General features: G+C 44.9%; 4 protein-coding genes across 4 annotated transcripts; 2 read left to right on the top strand and 2 right to left on the bottom strand.

Annotated features, from left to right (window-relative positions):
- Window positions 1-182: 182 nt before the first annotated feature.
- N7495_004908 (uncharacterized protein) lies at window positions 183-785 on the bottom strand (the record flags this gene model as incomplete). The annotated part of the gene is made up of 1 exon (XM_057207559.1): window positions 183-785. The coding sequence occupies one exon, from the start codon at window positions 783-785 to the stop codon at window positions 183-185; it is 603 nt and encodes a 200-aa protein (XP_057065239.1).
- A 2969-nt stretch (window positions 786-3754) lies between these two features.
- Window positions 3755-4083, bottom strand: N7495_004907 (uncharacterized protein; the record flags this gene model as incomplete). Its single annotated transcript, XM_057207558.1, has 2 exons — window positions 3755-3773; window positions 3824-4083. 2 exons carry the CDS (start codon window positions 4081-4083, stop codon window positions 3755-3757), a joined length of 279 nt encoding a protein of 92 aa, XP_057065238.1.
- Window positions 4084-5358: 1275 nt separating this feature from the next.
- Window positions 5359-8554, top strand: N7495_004906 (uncharacterized protein; the record flags this gene model as incomplete). The annotated part of the gene is made up of 8 exons (XM_057207557.1): window positions 5359-5394; window positions 5451-5576; window positions 5627-5677; window positions 5741-5788; window positions 5874-6311; window positions 6378-7214; window positions 7271-8024; window positions 8085-8554. The coding sequence occupies 8 exons, from the start codon at window positions 5359-5361 to the stop codon at window positions 8552-8554; spliced, it is 2760 nt and encodes a 919-aa protein (XP_057065237.1).
- A 580-nt stretch (window positions 8555-9134) lies between these two features.
- Window positions 9135-9992, top strand: N7495_004905 (uncharacterized protein; the record flags this gene model as incomplete). The annotated part of the gene is made up of 1 exon (XM_057207556.1): window positions 9135-9992. One exon carries the CDS (start codon window positions 9135-9137, stop codon window positions 9990-9992), a length of 858 nt encoding a protein of 285 aa, XP_057065236.1.
- Window positions 9993-21975: the final 11983 nt, after the last annotated feature.

Here is a 21975-nt window from a genome sequence, read left to right as displayed (position 1 = left end):
TACCCTAATACCCTAAGTATTATGAAACCGTTTCCTTGCCATGGTACACAATTTTAGCGCGGATCAATAAAGTCGTGAGAGGCATAAGAACTTAATATCCATAGTGGAGCTTTAATAGGTCATATGTCGGATATATATAAGACGGAAGATGTAACATGATATAGACAGATATCTCACTCCCTTTAGAGAGCAGCCATGACACCCAGAAGACCAACACCAAGGATTCCGGCAACACTGACGGCAGTAGGCTGGGACATAGCGCCGCCGGTGGATATAGAGGTTGAGCCAGTCGAGGTAGAGCTTGACTCTGAGCTAGTAGTGGCAGTGGAATCGGTAGCGTTGGTACTGGTAGCGACAGCGACAGCAGAGGTAAAGGTTGTCTGTTCAGTGGTGGACTTGCCATCGCTGTTTATAGTGGTGATAGCGGCGACCCAAGTGGAGAGCTTGCTAGCAGCCTCAGAAGCGAGGGAAGCAGCATCCGAAGCAACCGACCCCACCCCAGACTCGGCGGCAGAGCCTTCGCTCTTGGCCTCGGAGACGATGGCGGATGCGAGGGACTTGGCTTCGCCGGTCAAGGTGGAGATAGCGGCCTCGCCACCGGTCTTCCACTCGTTGTAGATGGAAGTGGCCTTGGCACTGATTTCTGCGCCAATTGTGACGGCATCGCCAGCGATGGCTGTGCCAACGGATTCGGCCTGGGATATAATGTCGTCAAGATCAAGCTGGGGGCTGGCCATGGCGGCAGAGGCCAGGAGGAGGGTTGAAGCGATCCAGTTAAACTTCATTGTGAATGTCTGGGAGGTGGAAATGTGATGTGCAAGAGATGTATAGATTTTTCGATAAGAATTGACCCTGAATTTCGGGGGCATCAGAGGTCATTTATAGATCTGTTAAGTCCCCACTGACTTGCTAGGCAGTACCCAAGTACCCTAATACCCTAAGAAAACATACTTATTTTAAACTTGTGAAATTTTCAGCCTCGTACGAGCCCTAAAAGTAAATGGGATGGGCTCGAGTTCTGAATTGGGATGGACTCACCTCCCCACTTTTTCGACACTTTTGATTGGATAGTGAAATGGGATGAAGAGTCCATCCCAGCAACCCCCATGGGTTAGGAAACACAGTATATCCGAAAATTAACCGTCATCCGAGTTTCGCCCCACTGTCAGCCGAGCTGTGTTCTGTTTGTGTATTTGCGTGGCTCCTACCTAATAAGGTATAGAGCGGGGCTTCAAAGTGGAGTCCTACCCGTCTTATACTTACGTGTTTTCGGGGATATATCCTCGAAAGAAATCTGATGCATCAAATACCCTGACCTAAGCCGTTAGGTGGTGTTGGCCTAGGGGTCAATGCTGGTATTTTCAGCCGTAGCAGGGGCCGAGGTGGGCCTGTCGCCTACTAAGACCATAGAGGCTCTTCGGCCTTATATCCCTGTTCGGGAAAATAAATCTTAAATCCAACGGGCTTGAAAATCAGAGCTACCTTCTTATTAAATTGGTATTGTATATAATAACTTCACGTAAAGTAGGTTCTAAGAACTATCTCTTTTTTGCGGTGTGCTGATAAACCGATTTTCGAAATGAACTGAGTCAAACTGGGAGATTCTCATTTCACTTGATCAAAGGCTGATTTTAGAAATTCAAAGTTTATACTGATAAGGGGATCACATCCCTGGTCCACAGAGTTTCCTAAGTGACTCAGTATTCACGACTAAATCAACGAACAACATCAGAGGTATGCGTTTTTTTCTCTGTATTATCTCTTCTTGTAGGGTAGGTTTTCAGCCCCTGATGATCCTCGAGTCATCGCTCCGGCTCTGTTATGAGTTATTTTTCTTATTGGTCAAAATCTGCTGGCATTTTGAGGCGAAGATGCGAGATTCCGCGATATGTAACCCCCTCTATTCTATACGCTTCTATCTAGACATGTGCATGGGTTGGGTATGGGTTTACCCAACCCAATGAACATGTCTAATCGTGGTAAGCATTACTAAGACCAGCAGATGAAATTGTGGTGCAGAGATGATGTGATGTGAGGTCCCTGTAACGAACGCCAAGTGCCATCGCGGTATACACTCTTGTGGTAAGATTATGTTCTCAAATCGCCTGATGTTCAACTCTAAAGATGTGAAGATGTTCAGATCGCTAGATGGAAGGAATATAATTTTTGGCTATGGGAAGCTGCCGACTATGTGGAAATTCCATAGGGAACGATCCTGATCATGTAATAGTCTATATAGTGCGAGTAACTTCAATAACGAGATAGCATACATGACCCCAAAGACTTTTGAGCTTCTACCTCTACTAAATTCAAAGAAATTGCTCTGTCACATCAATATTGACCTCAATTAGCTCCTCGTCCGATGGTACTGGTCTACCATTCCGTTTGAAAAGGGTTGCCCAGAGTTCGCGTGCTTCATTAGACCAGAAAAAAAAGATGATTACGGTCACTAGAGTTAGCGGCACTGAGACTGCCCATACCGTCCAGAAAGATGAGGAAACAACCAGCCGGTTAGAATCATCACTCAGGTTGAAAAAAGGTGTGCTGAAAAATGTCTAGGAAAGTTGGTATGCTGTTTCAACAAATGGAGATACATGGAATAGGGGTTATCTTACTGCCACAGCGTTACAGGGAAGAAAGATCATAGTGAGAATGGAAATTCTCTTCATTGCAGCACTGTCACCTTTCATGATCCTCGAGTCAAGTTGGGTGACTAAGTTAAAGGCCTATGGAAGAGTTAGAAAGGTTGAAACATCCTGCCTGTAATATGACCCTTGAAATGAGCATGAGACTTCTACGAGAAGGTTGTTGATTTTGATCGAAATGCGAGCTTATCAAAAGATACTCACAAGATTGATAGTACTCTTGGTCCTCTTTTCAAGACTTTGTAGTCTTAAATCAGTGGATTTGAGAATGGTTTGGTGATATCGAAGATACGCCTGTGTGGATTTATAATAGGATAAAGTCAAACCAGAGGTTTCCATTAGTCGATGATGCTGATCCATCACCGCAACTAATGTATTTGTGATAGACTCAATCGCTTCGCGAAGGTAGATCTGTGTTCTCTGAATCATATGTAATCCAGGGAAATCTAAGTTGAGTTCATTTAACTGTGACGTGCCTTCCGCCATGTGAAGTACATTCTAAAAAGAATTCATCAGGATATGCTTTAATATACCCATTGCTAGTATATAGAACACTTACAAATTCTTCTTGGGTATATATACTTGCAATGTTCCATGTTAGCTTGTCCAAACGGGCACACAGAGATTCGAAAACAGGATTGAACAAGCAGTAAGGATCTTTAACAAGTTCCTGATATGAGCTATTCTCAGATATGGTTTTGAATCTCTCATAAAGTGCTCTTTCGGCACCAAATGTAATCAATGTTACTTCTGGAGTGGCACTGTTTGGAATATCGCGTTCTAAGAGACAGTATGCAGAACGAACCCAGCCAAAATCGCCTTGACTGATCTCTCTCATGCCTTTCTTGTTACGATTGACGATTCTTTTGATACCGTCTGGGCCCACAAACAGGGGAACATCCTTGCACAAAAAGTGAAACCAGGAATCTACTTTGTTAGCTAAAAGTGCGCTTTAGATGAGTAATTACATACAATGAGTTTCCTCTCTACCATCAGCTGTGCCGAATGAACAAGAAACGTTCCGTAATCTTTCGGACACAAAAGCGCCAGGAATAGAGTAATGCCGGTACAATTTGACAATGTCGGGCCCCGTTTCTGCATCTGGATAATCAAGTGGCACGAATCTGTCTGGTTAATAAGTAGCTTCGTCAATTAGATATCATCAGTAGATGACTCACATGATTCGAAGGGGGCAGAAAGGGCGCTCCGAAAGCTGATCTATCGTGAAGGATGGCATAACTCTCCCCTTTCGCTCATCTTTTCCATTTTCATGGTTAGTAATCGCACGGGTACGGATTTTGTGTCTTGATGAGCTGATTTGCTTACTCTCCAGCCACTCAAATCCGAAGTATTCACCAGGCTGCCATACATCCTCCGAGCTCAGTCTGCTGCGTAACTCAAACGCTTCGTAGTACTGTTCGTTCGGAATCGAAGTCATCGTCGTATTTTCGTCGGCTCTCTGTTGAAGGCCTCAAGTAAATATTAAGATATTATATGAGTATCAATGGTCGTATATGCTGTTTACTAATTCCGAGCTCGTGGATTCTCTTAGAAGAGAAGTCACGAGCCCTACCTATGATCTCGCCCTAGCCCTCGAAAGTCCTCTCGTGACCGAAGATCTTGGCAGAAAATCTTGACTCTCTTATTGAAACGCTATGATAAATCAAAAGGCGCTAAAGGACCCGGCGGAGCCTTTGGTATAAAGAGCATAGCCCTGTATTTTACCTTTCGGGTGCAGATGTGGGTAGGTCTGCTAGAGAATTTAGCATCATTCCAAGGAATCCGATAGGCGTGTATGGGCATACATGATAGAGCATCATTCCAGGGAATTCGATTGGCGTGTAGCATACATAATAAGAGCAAAATTCACTGTTGGATAAAGACGCACAGATCTTTGGGAAGACCGCGCCCACTTAGCAGCTCCCGTGTTTGTGGTTTCTGAACTCTAATGCATAGGGTTGGGGCCCCAATTTAGCTTGTGCGGCTGAAGAGTGTACAGTCTAAAAAATGTGTGCGTGCGTACTACCTGCAGCTTGTGACTTCGGCAACAGCCCACATAGTGTGTGTACGAATAGCTCCCGTAGACTAAACCTAATCGGGTATTGGGCGAACTATGTCGTTGCGACTTACCGTTGATTATCTAGGTGAGATGTATCCTGCTCTGCCCTGGCCACACGGCCCTGATAGTACTATGCATCGGCCCTTACTCCTGAGAGCGTAGGACCTCCACTCGCGAGTCGGCCATCACTCCCAAAATGGAACACGACTCACATTGTTGCATTGCAGGGGCACATGGTTGCATTGCAGGGGCTGGGAGTTTGGACGGAAGGCGGGAGGGGGATCTGAGGACTTATGGATGTGATGTTGGCGCAAAGATTTCCTGGGTCAGCGGGCAGAAGCATCGCAGCCTTGGGCATCTATGACGAGCTAGGCATCCCACCTTGGAAATAAATTACGAACCATTCTGTTCTAAGGAGGCTCTTCAAAGTAATAATATAAAGCCAAGCTTTTGATCCAGCTTATTTACTGTAATGGTTTAAATCAAGCATTTGCACCAAACGCTTAACATCTATTTTTTGGATTCACGAATAATTAGGTCCTAGTCATGGTGAGGAAGACACAACAAAATCACCGTTCATATCCATAGCTGACGAATCTTCAGTCTAAACCTAAGGGAAACGATGCGCATGGAGGTAGCTTTGATCCTTACTCAATGTTTTCAAAGCGCAACGACTCGTCGACGGCATCGGTAAGTAAAATATTTCATATTAACTCGACTCATCGCACCCAGGCTAACTTGAAAAGGTGCCCGTAAGTCAAACAGGCTACTCATCGCCATCGCAATCCATTGGTCCTGTTTCCGTTGGTTCGAGAAGCGTACCAACAAACGAAAATGGTGAAAAGCAGAATGTTGAGTCATCTCAGCAGCAGGTACAGTCACTCCCTGAGCTTTACGAGAGTCAGTTCAACTAAGGACGTAGGGTGTTTTGAACCAACAGTACGACTCAAAGAACATGGCCTCTGTATTTGAGGTTAGTAAAACCAAGAAGAAATCTGGTTTCCGGGAAAATTTGTTGAATAGGTTGAAATCATAGCAGTATTATGAGATGGAAGATATGGAGATTGCCAAGAATGGGACAAAGGTACGTGGCAGATGGTTTCTTCATGTGAATTTCCTGTTGGACAATAAAGCTCAATCCAATAATTATTTATGTTTATTTCAATTAGAGTAATGTCGCCCGAGTCCCCTTGAGTGGCTACATAGGCAATTTCTTCTCCAAGTCAGCGAAATATCAAATGGGCGCCTACCCGCATTCGTATCAAGAACCCGGATATAGCTTCAATGAAACGACGGAGTATCGGCACAAAGACAACTTTCAGCGTGTCTACTTCGGCTCTTCGGATGACCGATTCTTAGACCCTGCCGATGGTCGCGTCAAGGAGCTGGTCGTTCAGTGCACCGATCAAGTCTATCGTGGGCCTCAGAACTCCACTTACAAGAGAACTTTTATTCGAAATGTTGCACCCCTTACACTGAGACTAGCTAACTGGCCGATGAGTGGACTTGATGAGGTAGACTCGGAAACCAGGAGTTTCAAGAGAATGATGTCCTCTGTTGAGCTCCTGATAAAGTGGCCCATTTCAGTTGCTTTACTGTCCACAGTAGTAAGTCAATCTCATCAGGATTAGCTGTCCTACCGTTTCCCACACTAACACACGTAACACTATCAGGTAGGTGTCCCAGGTGTTGCATCCACTGGCCAAATTTTGAACTCCGGCAATTACGACCCATTTCCCTACCGTTACTGGGGATATTGCAAAGTTGCCCGCAACACCATTGAAGGAAGCAGATTGAGTTCAGCTTCGAGGCCTTCACTGGCATCATCTGCTACCGTCTCTTCGAACATGAATCGAATTCTTGAACCGCAAACTCTGTGTTTTGATATAGGCGAAGAGTGGGCACAGACCCGGTCGGTGGAGAGCTGGAAGAATGACCCAAGCAACAAAAGCCTTTACAAGAAGTGTCCAGAATACATTTTTGTCGCTTATACAGCAGCACAATTCAGCAATTCAGACGATGATAAAGCAGCTATCCACAAAATTGGCCTGAAAGCAGCTAGAGATGCGAAAGTACCGGCCTATTGGCTTGGCTCAGCTTGTATGGACGACAATGATGTGGAAAATGAAGTCTTCCGTATCAGTGATATCGTTCGCGGAGCTCATTCGGTGGTGATTGCTATTGGCACGCCATCAGAGAATGCGCCAGAGCCATGGCAGAACGAGGAAGAGAGAATCCGGATGCTTCTGCGTCAATGGGGAGAACGAGTTTGGACATTTCCCGAGGTCTTGCTATGCAGGAATGAAAATATGAAGGTGTATGAAAAGAATAAAGGGGACGTCATTTTAGATCTTCCCAAGAACCGGCTAGCGGCATATTTCTGGAATGATCCCGAAAGCAGTCGGCAACTTCTCGATCACTACGCGGGGAATCTTATCCTCGGCTCCCTTCAGCTTTTAAGCATTTCCTTGGGCTGTCTTTTTGCCAGGAAAGCTGGAAAATATCTAGATGTGAGTTTGGCTGTGCTGTATCCGGTCTGAAATCCGCATTCATAATATTTTCTTAGGGTGATCAATCTTACGCGCTTATGGGTCTCCTTAGCCAGCGACCAAAAATTGACGGTAGTGATTCCGAATTCCAGGCCTTCGCTCGTCTTTCTCTTGCCAATGATAGCGATCGTATACTTGAGAGGTTGATGTGCATTTTACCTAAGGATTGCTACCAGCCATGGTATTGTGTTTCGGATGGATATGGCGTTTCTCTCTGGGACATTGAGCCATATTGCCAAATTGCTGGTATCTGCGAGGATGATACCGTCCTAGTTGATGCAGCCTTTGGTGCTACAATCCATTGGGATCGATTTCGTAAAGTCAACGCCCGACGGGCAAGCTCAGCCGGGCGAATTTTCAACCAGATTTTACTTCATGGAGCCCCGTTCTTTCTCGCTATAGGCATAATATTATGGAAAACGACTAAACATGCTATCAATGTACTCAATACTACAGCTTCGGATGTCTCGAGTATTATCGAAATTGAAAGAAAGATTACCTCGGGTATTGTCGACATCGGAAAAAACATCACAGATTGGGTATCCAATATCCCAATGTTGGAAAACGCTACAGATTTGATACATTTGACTAATTTGAATGGCATTTTCTCCGCTAATGACGTCCCTGGTACTGACTTGTTACATAAAATCCGTGCTCTTCTTTCTTGGTCACAATTCTTTCAAGTCATTGGTCTTATACTTGTTATCGTTGCGCTGGCAACGTTTGTTCTTTCACCATACCTCACTCGCCTCTTATATCGCGGGAAGTTCTGTAAGTTGGCGGTCCAACTATGTCATTTTCGCTTAGCAAAACTTACCAATTTTCAACTAGGGGGCTCCCAAGCCTGGCTGTTTGGATTTGAAGGATATGCAGATTTGGAGACAATCGAGTCTCAAATATTCGGTGCCCGAATGCATCGATTCCACTGGAGCCCAAATGGTTCCTCCCTGTCTCGACACGACAAAAATGATTCGAATGAGTGTGCAGGACAAGACCCAATAAACGACTCGATAATTCGGACAAAAATTGAGCAAGCTGCGAGGAACGAGGGCTCTGATAGGATGAGAATCTTCACACTGATAGATACCAATACGATGACTGTTACTCTGTTTGAAGCAGCACGACCACCGAGTGTTCTTCTTCTGTGTGCAGCGGAGGGAGGTATGCAACGGGCTATTGCATGCTCATACCAGTGGATGACGGGGACCTGCTACCGGGAAACAATCCTTCGTATGGAAACGCCTGTTCTCGAGAAAATGTCTCGAGTCTCTCGGGTCAAATTAGGGGCTTTTAGGAAATAGGGAAGCTTTCGCTTAGTTTACTATTGTTATGGTATATTAGATTTCATTATTTTTCTGCCGCGATTTTTTAATCCATATCCCTTTATTTTTCTTTAGAGCTCGGCACAAATATGCGAATATTCGCGAATAAAACAAATGCGAATACGAATAAAACCCCTTTATTCGCGAATATTCGCACCTTTATACAATATTCCTAATTAGGATTAGAAGTTGTTAGCTGATTATTCTTAGATATTTATTTCTTAGGGTAGTTATATATTCAGATATTTACTAGGGTTCATAACTAAGAAATATTCAATTTCTAGCATTCAAGTAGTTTCTGTAACAGGCTGGTGCCTGCTTTAGCATTCATGCCTGTGCCACTCATGCTCGTCACGTGCCACCCGCACCCGCATCCCTTATATTGCCACATGTCCATAGCTAGTCTCTCTCTCTTCTCTTCAAGCTTAATAAAGACAGTTTGTCGGCATCACTAGTTCTGCATTCAAGATTAGTATTAGCCCTTCACATTTATTAAGCTTCCTTTTCGATTCGGTTCCGGTTCTTTTTCGAGAAGTACACGAACCGCCAGTTTTCCACGATGGACCAGACCAACCTTTTAGCTCTTGTGCAGCAGATGCAGCAGCAGCTTTTAGACCAGCAAAACCAGTTATTAGCGATCGCTTCGCAACAGAACCAGAACCAGCATTACCATCTTCCTGACCCACCCCGATTTGACGGCAAGCCCTTCACACTACGTACATGGCTCCCAGCAATACAAGCCAAGTTAGAGGCCGATGGCCTTACAGGACGACAAGCATTCAACTATATCTATAATCGCCTAGAACCACCTCAACAAGCATCAGTGTTACATCTTCAAGATAAAGCCAACCCCGATCAGATCTTCCAGTACTTTCAGCGTCTATGCTATAACCCCCGCGAGAAACAAGAGAATATTCTTCGATTCGCCAATATCCGGCAGAGAGATGATGAAAGCCTCATCGCCTATCTAGCTAGATTTGAACGCCTTTCGCATGAAGCAAGTATAGGTCTCGTGGACCAGGCGCTTTTCGCGATAACCACACTTCACCGTGGACTCCGTCGCCCTCTTCGCGAGACCCTCGAACAAGTTAGCGATTCGCTATTTAGCCTTTCGTATGAAGCTTATATCGAGTTTTTACAACGATACGACCGTCGCCAGCCAAGATTCCAGACCCAGCCAGAACCCAGAAATCAGCCAAATTTCCAGAAGAAACCCCAGAACCAGTCCCAGAACCAGCCTACCTCTAGTCAATTCATAAACCAACTCGAACCAATGGACTTATCAGTCAACACTACTAAGACCCGCCCGATTTCACCAAGCAACCAAGTAAGGATAAGAACAGCTCAGATCCAACCATACATCGTCCCCGAGAGACAGGCCCAAGAACGTGCCCAAGTACGCCACGATACGCGATAGTTCCTAGGTCTATGTTATTATTGCGGTTCCGAAACACATTATATAAAGGATTGCTATTTAACTAGCCCACGATCCAGCCGTTCACCAACCCCAACCCGCTCTAGAACTCCAGCTTACATCGCCTCCGACGACGACGACCCATAGGAGGGGGCTATTGTAACAGGCTGGTGCCTGCTTTAGCATTCATGCCTGTGCCACTCATGCTCGTCATGTGCCACCCGCACCCGCATCCCTTATATTGCCACATGTCCATAGCTAGTCTCTGTGAAGGGCTAAAGCTAATCTTGAATTCAGAACTAGCTAGGCACATGCTATTTACAAAATCCTTGAAGAACGTGAACAATTCGGGGTGGAATCGTGAGGTATGCGGTTGGTGGGTCACGTGGTACAACCACGTGATAGTTCACCAGGATTCAACCTGTTATAATACCCCCCTCCTATTCTCCTGTTTTCCGGGGTCCATTCGAAGTCGTAATTGGTCCGTATCGTAGTTCAAAGGTGTCGAGAGCTATGCAGTTTTCCATTGCGTCGATAGGTTCCCATGTCAGTTCTGCGTATCCTCGCCATTTCACTAATGCTTCCCTCTGCGATCCACGTCCAATTTTTTGTGTCCTTGCTTGTAGGATCTCTTCAATTTCGTATTCTAGATCTCCTTCGACTAATAGCGGAGGCGGTTGCGAATCGTCCACGATTTGTGACGGTAACGGGTCTGTTGCCGCGGGTCTTATTAACTCAACATAGAAGATAGGGTGTATGCCGCTTGGCATATCCAGCTTCACTGTATGAGAGGATGGCACTTCTAGAACTATGTATTTGGCGTGAAGCCAGTCTAGTTTCTTTGAAGGCTGTATCGTGTGTATATTCCGTAGGTTTAGCCATACTTTATCGTTGATATTATAGACTGGAGCGGCTCGTCTTAAACGATTCGCTTATTCCTGTTGGTGTTCTTGGGCGATAGCCATCGCTATATTTGCCTAATTGGTGGCGTCTCGTAGCTGGTTCGTGAACGTTTCCGCTACGATCTCTGGTCCTCTCTCTGCTTAGACTTCTATCACTTCGACTAGATCGACATAGTATCCGTGTATGAAGAAGAATAGAGATAGTCTAGTAGAGGTTACGTCTTGGTTATTGATCGCCATGGCTATAATAGGTAGTAAACTTGCCTAGTCGTCCTATATGTATGTAGTAAAGGCGCGTAGAATTCGTTCGACTTCTTGATTTACGCGTTCTGTAGCTCTATTAGTTTAGGGGTAGAATGCGGTAGATAATCGGCGTCGAATCTTTAGCTTTTCGCACACAATTCGCTAGAACCCCCCTATAAACTATGGGCCGTGGTCACTAGTGATCGCTATTAGTAAACTATGATATATATAAATATGCTTTATAAAGACATCTGTGACGCTTTCTGTAGTAATACTATGCATATCTATTAGGATCACTCCTTTAGATAGCCGATCAGTAATTACTAGACAATTCGTCGCTCTTTCTTTCCTAGTAGGTAGAAGTTCTGTGATGAAATCCATAGATAGTTCGGCCTAGATTCGTTGTGGAATTGGTAATAGTTTAAGTAGGCCTTGCTTCGAATCTCTCTAAATCGTGTTTCGTCCGCAAATAGTGTAATTCCTTAAGAATCTCTATATATTGTTCGTCATTCCTAGCTAAAAGAATCTATGGGCTAGTATTATATAGGTTGCGTCCCGTCCTAGATGTCTAGTCGTGTAGGAATCGTGGACCTTCTAGATCAAGGTTGTGCGTAGTAGTTCGTTGTCTGGAATCTATATCCTTTTCCTAAAGCGTAGAAGATTTTGTTTATCTAAGTCATACTCGGATAGGCTTATTTTCAGGTTCGATTCGGCAGGGATTCGTCGGTCTCCTTTTTTAAGTGCGAGTGCGAACTGCTGGTATATTTGATCTTCCTTCCGTGTGTTATTCTATGCTTCCTACGTTTCTGCTTCTTTAAACATCGCTACTAGTATATCAAAGTCTAAAGGTGGACTTGGTTTAGTGCTATTATTATAGATCGTTACTGATTCGAAGAGTTTCCGGAAACGATTCGTGAGCCTCTTATCAGAGATTCCTTTAGGTTTGTCTTATCCTTGCTGGGATAGAGCATCTGGTTGGATCGCCTGTTTCCCGGGTCGATATTATAGCTTAAAGTCGAATTCGGCCAGGATGTCTGCCTATCTTATTTGTCGTTCGCTTAGATCCTGCGCCTTATGAAAATATCGTAGATTTTTGTGGTCTGTTAAGACCATAAATCGCGGGACCATCTTTAGCTCTGGCTTCTATTCCTATAGTGTATAGATAATAGCGAGTAATTCCTTGTCGTGTATCATATAATTGGTCTCTATAGGTGAGAACTTACGCGAGAGATAGGCGCATGGTCTTAGCGTCCTATCTTCTTATCTTTAGGATAAGACTGCTCCTATCGCCCATCTAGATGCGTCTGTTTCTACTATTGTTTCGGTGTCTTCTCGGAAATAAGCTAATATTGGTGCAGAGATAAAGAGGTCCTTTAGGGTCTCGAATGATTCTTGTTTCTCCTTATCCTATTTAAATATCGTATCTGACGATCAACTACGTTGAAAGGACAGGGTTCACACGTTGCACTATATACACTGGAAAAGGGTATGGTTCGTCCTAGATTCTTAGTATATACGTTGTGCAAAGTGGTGTGAAATGTGTTCGATTCATGTAGCTACTTGAGTTCCTAATATAGTTGTTCCCCCGTGACTCGGGGGTCTGTTTGTTCCGTTCCGGGTTTATGGTATTGCATGATTGCAATATCCATGTTCCGATACTGGAGCAACTTTAAAATCTCGAGTCGCTATATACATGGATCGATAAAATAAATGAATGTGGATAGGTGCACGATATGCCCCCGAGTGCCCTGTATATTGTATCTGTTGGGTGGCCGATTTTTGTTAAAGAATCAGCCTTTGTGCGGGGTAAAGAAAGTGGTGAGTGGGAAAAAAAATAATAAAAAGTGGACAACACGAAAGTGGGCTTTTCCTAGAGAAGCCAGTCTCCATTTCGTCTTCTATCTATGGTCCTCTCTGGCGGCATTTTACTGATCCCCTGAGATCAGAATGGCAAATGGTATTCTGTTGCCTTATTCATGATAACGGCGGCGTTCGCAGGTTAAGCCGTTGCTAATTCCCGGAAAAAGGATAATATGGCGGACTGCTATATGGTGTACCCTCCTTCTAAGGATTCCAGTCTGCATAAGGTGTTCGGGAAGCGAATCGGATGCGGTAGGAGTCTGATTTAGGCGTTGTGCTTTTCCCGCTGGACGGCTATGTATTCCCTGATAAGCTTTGGGTCATATTTCTTGTCCGTTTCGATCCCCGATTCCGTCGAGTGGATTATGATTAGCTGTCGGAATGCCATCATCAGGTTGCCAGCTGCCGCCTGGGCTGCTTCGGGTGCGGTTTCTGCCTAGGTGAACGCTGCGTTGGTTGCTCCCGGTGTGCCAAATGGTGCCGATAGTCCTTGACTCGCATATGTTGCGGCAGGGTCTGCATTTCTGGCGTAGTCCATAAGTATATGGAATATCTAGCTATCGTATTGGATTCCGAACAGTGGTGGGTGACATGTGGCTTTGCTAGCCCCTCTGCATCGGTTGTATTTCTTGCTGGCTATGGTATCGAAAAGGCAGTTGAACGTGGGAAATGTTTCTCCTTCCTAGTTTGTGTTTTCGTGTCCAATGTATCTAATATATGTTATGAACTTTGGCTGTTCTGGTATCGCCTGTGGGGTTGTCGGCGATAATACTATGGCGGGTTCCGCTGGCACTGTTGGTGCTCCTGGGGCTGGGGCTGGGTCTGCTGCTGGAGCTGGACCTGCCGCTAGACCTGCTACTGGACCTGCAGCTTTCGCTCTTTTAGGTCCTCTTGCTCCCTTTCCTTTTGCTTTCGTCACCCTTCCGGCCATCGATCGGGTGGTTTGTAGTGGCTTCTGGGGGTGGCGTTCTTATAGGAAAAGGAAGGTTTTCGGCAGTTAGGGTCTTCAGATAATGGGTGGAGGAGTGTTCGGGTGATAGACGAACGGAGAAGGAGAAGGGGGCTTTTCTCTTCTTTTATTTCTAGGGAAAAGGGCGATTTCCGTGTCTGATACGGGGGAAATCAGGGATTTTTCCTTTAATGGTATCGTGTGATCTGGTTTTCTGAAAGGAAAAATGGCCTGGTGTTTCCGTCGCCAAATTGTCATTGAATGGGTGTATGAAAGAAGTATGTTGGATACCGAAGAGTGGTTGAAAGAAAGTGGTTAGCGATGATATTTTTAGGGCCGTTTGTCATCGCCGGGTGATGCCCGATATATAGTGGGTTATGTGGAGAGATTTTCCTCTCTTTTGACCTATTCGACGGTTTTCAAGTTGATTCTGTTGGAGTCTATCAACTTCGTTAGTGCGTCGCAGGGTTTTGACTTGGTTATTGCGTCAGCCGGGTTGGAGTCGCCTTCGATCTAAAGGATCTCTATTTGTCTTCGCTTATATGCCTCACGGAGTGCCATCACATTAATCATGAGTCGTTTTTCTGTTGTGGAGCCTAGTTTCATGAGACAGTCATATAGGGATTTCGAATCCGTGTAAATGGTAAGTCGGAGGGTGGTATTCAGTATCCGGTCTAGGCTCGTTTTGATGGCGATAGCAGCATCAAAACCATTAGCCATTACGTATAGTTCTGACGCGAGCACGCTCCGGGTGACCCTCTTACACTTAACGGATGCCTAGTATAGGATGTTAGCGTTTTTGCCCTCGGCTTCTGGGGTTGCAAGGACAATAACGAAGCCAATTTACGATGTGAGGTCCGGATTATTTGCGAACGATGCATCCACGAATGCTAATATTTGGAGTGATTCGCGTTGTAATGGTATGAATGATAATCCTCTCGCTGTATTTTGAATCTGCTATGATAACCGCTTATCTAGGTTATTTGCATCATCAGCTGTTGGGTTGATGATTTAAGCTGCGTGACTTAGGTTAAACGCGGCTTCTGGCTGTAAGACGGTCGCGATATAGGCACCTCTCGCGCGTTAGGCAATGTACTGCTCCTTGATTTTAGCCGGTTCGTGCTGGGTTTTTCTAATTATGGACAACTTTTTATATTGCCATTTTTGGGATAGCGTGATTCCTTCTGGGTTCAAAGAAATCATTCCTCTATTAAACTTTAAGGGCGTTCCGTGGTCGAGTGTCTCATAGTCTTTTGCCAAGAACTTCGCTTTATCTAGTTGCTTCTGTTCATTGGTTGCGAAGGCCAGGTCGGCTAGGAAAAGTGTATCATCCGTCTGTAGTCCAACGATTCCGAATTCCCCTGCATTGTTCCGGTGTAATAAGTAGGGGTCATATATCGATGTTGTTATTCCTAGTTTCTCGATATGGTGCGAATGGTATGTTTTAAACTAATGATTTCTAGTTTTAGGGATCCTATATAATGGTCTGATCACCCTGAGTATCGAGTCCTCTGGCAATCCGAACAACTCCCGGAGTTCACGCGGCGGGTGTGCGAAGAATTTTCGGTTCAGGTTGGTTGTGGATTGTATATAAGCCTAGGAGATATCGCGGAGGTAAAGTTTTATATCCGGTTACATTGCCGCTATAGCCAAGATGATTCGCTGGCTTACGCGTTGGATGGTGGGTGATTGGGTGAGAATCGTCTCTTTGCCGGCATTGTTGAACGCCTGGACTACCAGTCTCGATTTCTTAAAGGCTTTCTTAGTGCCTAGGTGCTTGATTTCGTCCACGAACCGTGAGTTGAATATCCGGGTTCCTGGTGGGACGTCGCTTCGTCTTGCGAATTCAAACACTCCTTTTTCTAGTAGGCCCGAAATCTCCTTTTGCCTGGATTTCTCGAATGGCGTGTGTTATGCGATTTATAGGTGGATTATCGGGATTTCAACATACAGCATTTATTGGAGGCGAGGTTTCTTTGGTTTAGGGGGTTCCTCTTTTTCTTTGTGCGATGCTCTTGTCTCCATCCTCTCTCCCGCCATGTTCGGCCTTAGGTCGGCTGGGTTCTCTGTCTATACCCTTGTTGGTTCAGGTTGCGCTTTGGTTGCAACATCTTCGATGTCTATGTGGTATGGCTTTACGACAACCGATCGGAAGGGAGTCGGGCCATGTGGTAGGTTCAACATGCAAGTTTCGCCTTTAAGCGCCAAAAGCGCGAAAGGTCCGTCCCATTTCCCAAGTTGTCCGCCATTTCCTTCTCTCTATACTAATACAGGCGAGTTTAGTGGGAGGTTATGGATTGCGGTGACGTTGGGTCCGTTACATGTCGCTAGGGCTTCGGACACGTTTCTTGTGGCGCGTATCTTCTGGATTTCCCCCATCGCCTTTCGAATGGCAGTTGCTCGTTGGGTAATCGTGGGTGATGGGGCGTCCAGTTCTGTCATACGTGGGTATGCTCTAAAGACGAGAAGGGTGGGTATTAGACCATATAGGCCGGATATGTCGTTCGCGGCTTTTATAGACATCTGAAGGGCGATTTCCCTATTAGTACTAGGGATCTCGTTCATGATGATTTCGTATGCCCTTCGGATCTGAGCATGGTATCTTTCGACGAGTCCAATAGAATTATGGGATTCCACTGGGACAGTTTTGACTTGGGTACCGAGTGTCTTCGTATTCTGTTTAAATTCCCTGGATGCGAAGTTCGTGCCTAAGTCGGTGGTAATTAGGTCTGGTGGACTAAGGTATGTGTCAATCCAGCACTGGCGTAACATATCCTAAGTATGTTTCGCTGTCAGGTCGCGTAGCCATCGTGCTGCTTAGAAGCAGGTTGCTTCATCGATCACGTGGAGGATTAGAGAGTTTTCAATATATATTACATCGATGATAATGTTATAATTGAAGCGAATAGTGTCTGGATCTTTGATGGTAAACCGAAACCTGCCCGGGGAACGTCCGTATCTCTAGCAATGTTCGCATACTTTTGTGAGTTGTTCGAGTGCTGCGATATTGGTGTTCTCGTGTCCTGAGGCGCGTAGCAGCCTATATAGGCGAGGGACGGACGGGTGTCTAAATCTACGGTGTAGTCTTCGCAGCTCCGTGTCAGTTAAGTGGCATGCGATATTGGTCAATCGGCTCTCTATCGTGTCATTTCCGGTTATGTTTGATAAATAGGCCCTAAGTGATTGGTCCTAAACCATGAACGGATGTCTAAACTAGCGTATGATCGGGACTTTTAGGCCATCTTTTCGGACAAGGAGGTTCTCCAGATTGTTCAGGTAGATACCTAGTCTATCCATGTCTGCAAGGGATAGGAGGAATGGTATATCCGAGTAGAAAACGTGGAAGGTGAGTGTACCGATTGGGGTCTCTAATGTGACCGAACCAGCCGACGATGCTTCTCTGATTCCGAAGCGAACCTTGATCTGGTTGGCTATGGAAGTATCTAGAGTCGCTGAGGGGTCCGAATTTTATAGGGCCAAGAATTGGTTGTGCCCGGCGGTTGATACATAGGCTGCTCCCGTATCAATGATTATTCCTATGAAAGTCGTCGTTGTATACCTGGTTTTTGCCGTTGCGGTTATGTTGTAACTGAACGGCGATTCCTCCTCGGTTCCTGTCCAGGGTGTGTTTGGTCCTTGGGCCATAGAGTTCTCCTGTTATATATAGGGAGTTTTTGCGAGGGTTTCTAACACAATGTTATTAGAGAGCTCTGTTGTGAGTTGTTCCGCAAATCCTGGCGTTAAGGCTCCGTAACCAGTCGTGAAGAGGATTTCATTTTCTGAGTCCGAGTCGTCTTCGGGTCCTATGCTTTTCGTGGTTGGGTAGTTATTCAGGAATATATCTATTTCCTTATCGCTCTTATCATCGGGTGTCGGCTCCTGGTTCAGTGGTCCTTCCATATCGGTGATAAATTACTGGTATGCGGGTTTATAGCTTCCTTGTTGGTTTCTTTGAAATTTGCTTTAGAATCGTTCTCGGGCCGCGTCTCTTTCTTCCTTGGTGTGGTTATATGAGATATAGTCCGGTTTATAGCAAACACCACATTTCTTGCCGGGTCCCAGTCTATATTTCGTTCGGGGAGGGTTCGTTGGTCGTCCGGGCGGTTGTTTTATAGGGTTTGTGCGCATGAACTTCCTTTCTACAAAGTTTGTTGTAGGGAGTTCCTCCACCTGGAATACGGATAGGTTGTTGGTGGCAGGCTCCTTATATTTTCTCTCGTTTTCCTAGGTGGTTATCGACGTCTATATTCCGTTAATGAATCCCGGGAGGTTCGGTGGTAGGTGTGCCAGGGTCATTCGGCATGCTTCAACTCCTTCATATGCTGAAATCAATTTTTCGTACAAGTATTCATCCGTTTGCTATAAGGGATTAATTATATGTCGGAGCTTATAGAGCTTATTAAGTAGCATCTTAAAGCATTGGTGGAGGCTCTTGTCGGGGTTCTTTTGGATGGTCGTTCTAAGGTTTTGGCTGTCCCATAGTTGTTTCTGCCTTCTATAGAACTCTGGTCCTTCGAAGAATTCCCTAAGTTTCTCGCACGATTCCGCGAAGGTTCTCTCCCGTAGGGAGTTCGTGAAGTAAAACTCTAATGCCGGTCCTTTAAGGAAACTACCAAATATATCTATATACAATTGTTCCGGGAGTCTCATATGTTGGCAGATGTCGGTGAAGATCTTGATCTTGAAGTCGAGACTAGTGCTTCCATCGTATTTTTGGCTCTCAGATATCGACTTCATGACTGTTGTCGTTTGCCTTACGTAGTTATCTAAGGCAAGGTCGGGAGTAGATCGAGGTGTCCGGGAATGACGACTATTGTCTAGGTCGTTGTTTCCTCTTGGAGTACGATCACTCTTATCATCATCATCGTCATCGTCACCCGGATCGTCTCCTAAGTTTCCGGTGTAGGTCGTAGGTGGTACGCCTCCAATTTGGCTTTTACGCATATACTCTCGGTTGTTTAGGATGTTTATATACGCGTGTGGTTCCGGCCGAGGTGATGAGAAAACATGTGAGGTCCAGTTCTGGGTCTTACGCTAGGTGGGGGGTATTTCCTTCGGTATTTAGCTTAGCTGGCTGGCTGGATTGACCGGATCTTGTGGGCGTCGGGTGGCGGTCGTTCCCTTTAGACCATCCAGTGTGTTATTCAACTTGTCCTGGAGTGCTAGAGTTCTTATAGCGCCATTGATGTCTTTGAAGGCGTTTTTGATTTCTGCGTCCGTCCATTCATGTTCTTCTTCCCTTATAAGGCATTCCGTTAGGGAGTCGGCCAGTTTTGGTGTCCATCTCACATAAACTCCGCGCTGGATGAGTGTATAGTACACTAATCGGAGGGTGTTTCGTTCGAGTTTCGTAAAGTCCTCCTCGGTCTAGTTCTTGAAGTCTGCTTAGAAGTCGGCCCAGAGTCCGCGGTCCATAACTCCCGTGGTTATATAGTAGGTAAATCGTGTGGTTATATATTCCTCACGCTGATCCTAGTTACATTCCTGTGGGTTAAAACCATTTCTATGGTAGAATCTGATTTTCTCCTCTTGTGTTATGTTGCCCTATGATTCGTGCGCCTCTCGGTAGGTCTGGTCCCTATCTACATGTTCATCGGGGTACCCTTGGCCTCTGCTCTGGTTAAAAGCGGGTGTAGGGCTAGTGTGTTCCGTGTATGATCCGGGCATACTTGCTCGTGTATAGCTGCCCCGAGTGCGTGGTCTATACGACGGTGTTCCGTCCATAATGATGGTGAGTGGATCTAAACTTTCGTCGTCGTCTCGTGGGGTCAGGTCTTCTTCCGTGATTAGGGAATGGTGTGCGAATTGCCCTCGGTTGTTACGCTTTTGTTCATGGTGTGCAGATTTGATTAACTATGGTGTCTGGTATGCTGGTAGTGCCATATAGCTCCTGCAGGTGATGCTGGGGGAGATTGGCTGTATTCTAGCGTGGATCCGTGGAGGAGCCGGACAAGTCACAAGTGGAGAAGTTGAACAAGTCACCAGTGGGTTCTGGTGTCCCATAATTCAAAGAGGGGAAGATTTTTAGGGGTTTTTGAGTATCCCTAGTTTTTCCAATGCGAAAAGGAAAAGTTTTAGTCGAATGTCCTTCGAAAAGTAGTCGTAAAGGAGGTGTTGAAAGGTAGAAACTAGGGTGTAGTTTTCTAAATCAAACTTGAAAATTGTGTTTTTGGAAGAGTGAATGGGCTTGCCGGTGCCAATTCATGCTCTTAACGGTGTTTTATCGTATTTTCTTCAATCGAATTTGGCTTATTGTCGTAACGAGTTTTCGTGGTTTTGAGGATTTTTCACAATAACTTAGTGATATAACCTCCAAGTCTGATTCAGCTCGTCAACTGATCAGTGACGATCAACTACGTTGAAAGGACAGGGTTCACACGTTGCACTATATACACTGGAAAAGGGTATGGTTCGTCCTAGATTCTTAGTATATACGTTGTGCAAAGTGGTGTGAAATGTGTTCGATTCATATAGCTACTTGAGTTCCTAATATAGTTGTTCCCCCGTGACTCGGGGGTCTGTTTGTTCCGTTCCGGGTTTATGGTATTGCATGATTGCAATATCCATGTTCCGACAGTATCTTTCTTTATCAACTACACTAATGGTGCAGAGACGTCTACGAATCGTGGTATAAACGTCTGGTAGAAGTTAGCGAATCCAATAAAACTATGTACTTCTCGGATATTAGTAGGTGCTTCCTATAGCTTAATAGCTTTAACTTTCTTTAGGTCTATATATAGACCTTCTCTAGCTTGTATAATAAACCCTAGGTATTTCATAGAGCTCTGTTCAAATTCAGATTTCTCGATATTATATTAAAGTCCAGCATCTCTTAGCTTTTAGAGCACCTCGCGTACTTTTCGTCTATGATCTATGATCGATCCGTCGGAGTAAATAATGATATCGTCTATATATACTAACATAAACTCGTCGAGAAATTCGCATAGAACTTTATTGATATACCGTTAGAAGGTTACGGGAGCGCTAGTCAGGCCAAAAGGTGTAACTAGCTACTTATAGAGCCCGTATCGTGTTCGAAACGCTGTCTTCCATTCTTCGCCTTCCTGTATTCTGATCTTATGGAAAGCCGCTATGATATCGAGTTTAGTAAACCAGCGAGCCTTCGATATGTTTCGTAGTGTTTCTTGAATCAGAGGTAGGGGGTAATGGTCCTTGATGGTTATAGAGTTTAACCCTCTATAATCGATATAGAATTGGATGCCTCCACCAGGTTTTCGTACTAATAATATTGGTGAAGCTGCTAGCGATTTGCTGACTTATATGAATCCTTTTCCTAGTAGATCGGTAAGAGTTTTTCGTAGAACTAATAGCTCTTCTTTATTTATTCTATATAATGGCCTATAAGGTGGTGTCGATTTATTACTATTTCCATTATATGTCAAGGGTATCTTATGATCGATCCCTGGGCGATGGCTCGGAAGCTTATCTACTTTCTCCTGGCTAAAAACATCTAACCAAGGGAGATATTATAGGGGAAGTTTAGCTCTCGGATCGGTGAATTTCTTAGGTTGCAGCGCCTTATCGATATCGTCCATAGTTACTTTGGCTATTCGGAGGTGGTCCGGCGACGAAACGCTATTAAATAGTTCTTTGATTTCTCCTATAGATGATTGCTATACTTTTAATCTCTTTACTTTTGTTGGACCGATTGATGGGTCGATACGGTTCTAACAATAAATGCGCTCTCTATTTCTCGAATAGATATCTAAATACCCTCGTTTCGCAGCGTAAACTCCGCCGACATCTTTTAACTAAGGCGTCCTAAGTATCATTTCGTCTAACTATCTTAGAATGATATAGGTAAAGACTTTCTGCTATTATAGTCTATTAACATCAAGATCGAAGTATATAGCCTAAGTGATCCGTCCTTAATTCTTAATGACTCTGTTCAGGATTCGCGGTGGAATCGGGATACGCGGAAGGTTAAGAGATTGCGCTAGATGTCCGCTGATAGATGCATAGCTATTACTTCTGTTGTCTACTAAAGTCTTCGCGAATTGAATTCCATTAA

Source organism: Penicillium taxi, assembly GCF_028828555.1.
Source record: "Penicillium taxi strain IBT 34144 chromosome Unknown utg000003l_segment0_segment0, whole genome shotgun sequence".
NCBI lineage: Eukaryota > Fungi > Ascomycota > Eurotiomycetes > Eurotiales > Aspergillaceae > Penicillium > Penicillium taxi.
The sequence above is the reverse complement of the archived record's forward strand: the minus strand, read 5'-3'. Positions and strand labels throughout refer to the sequence as shown.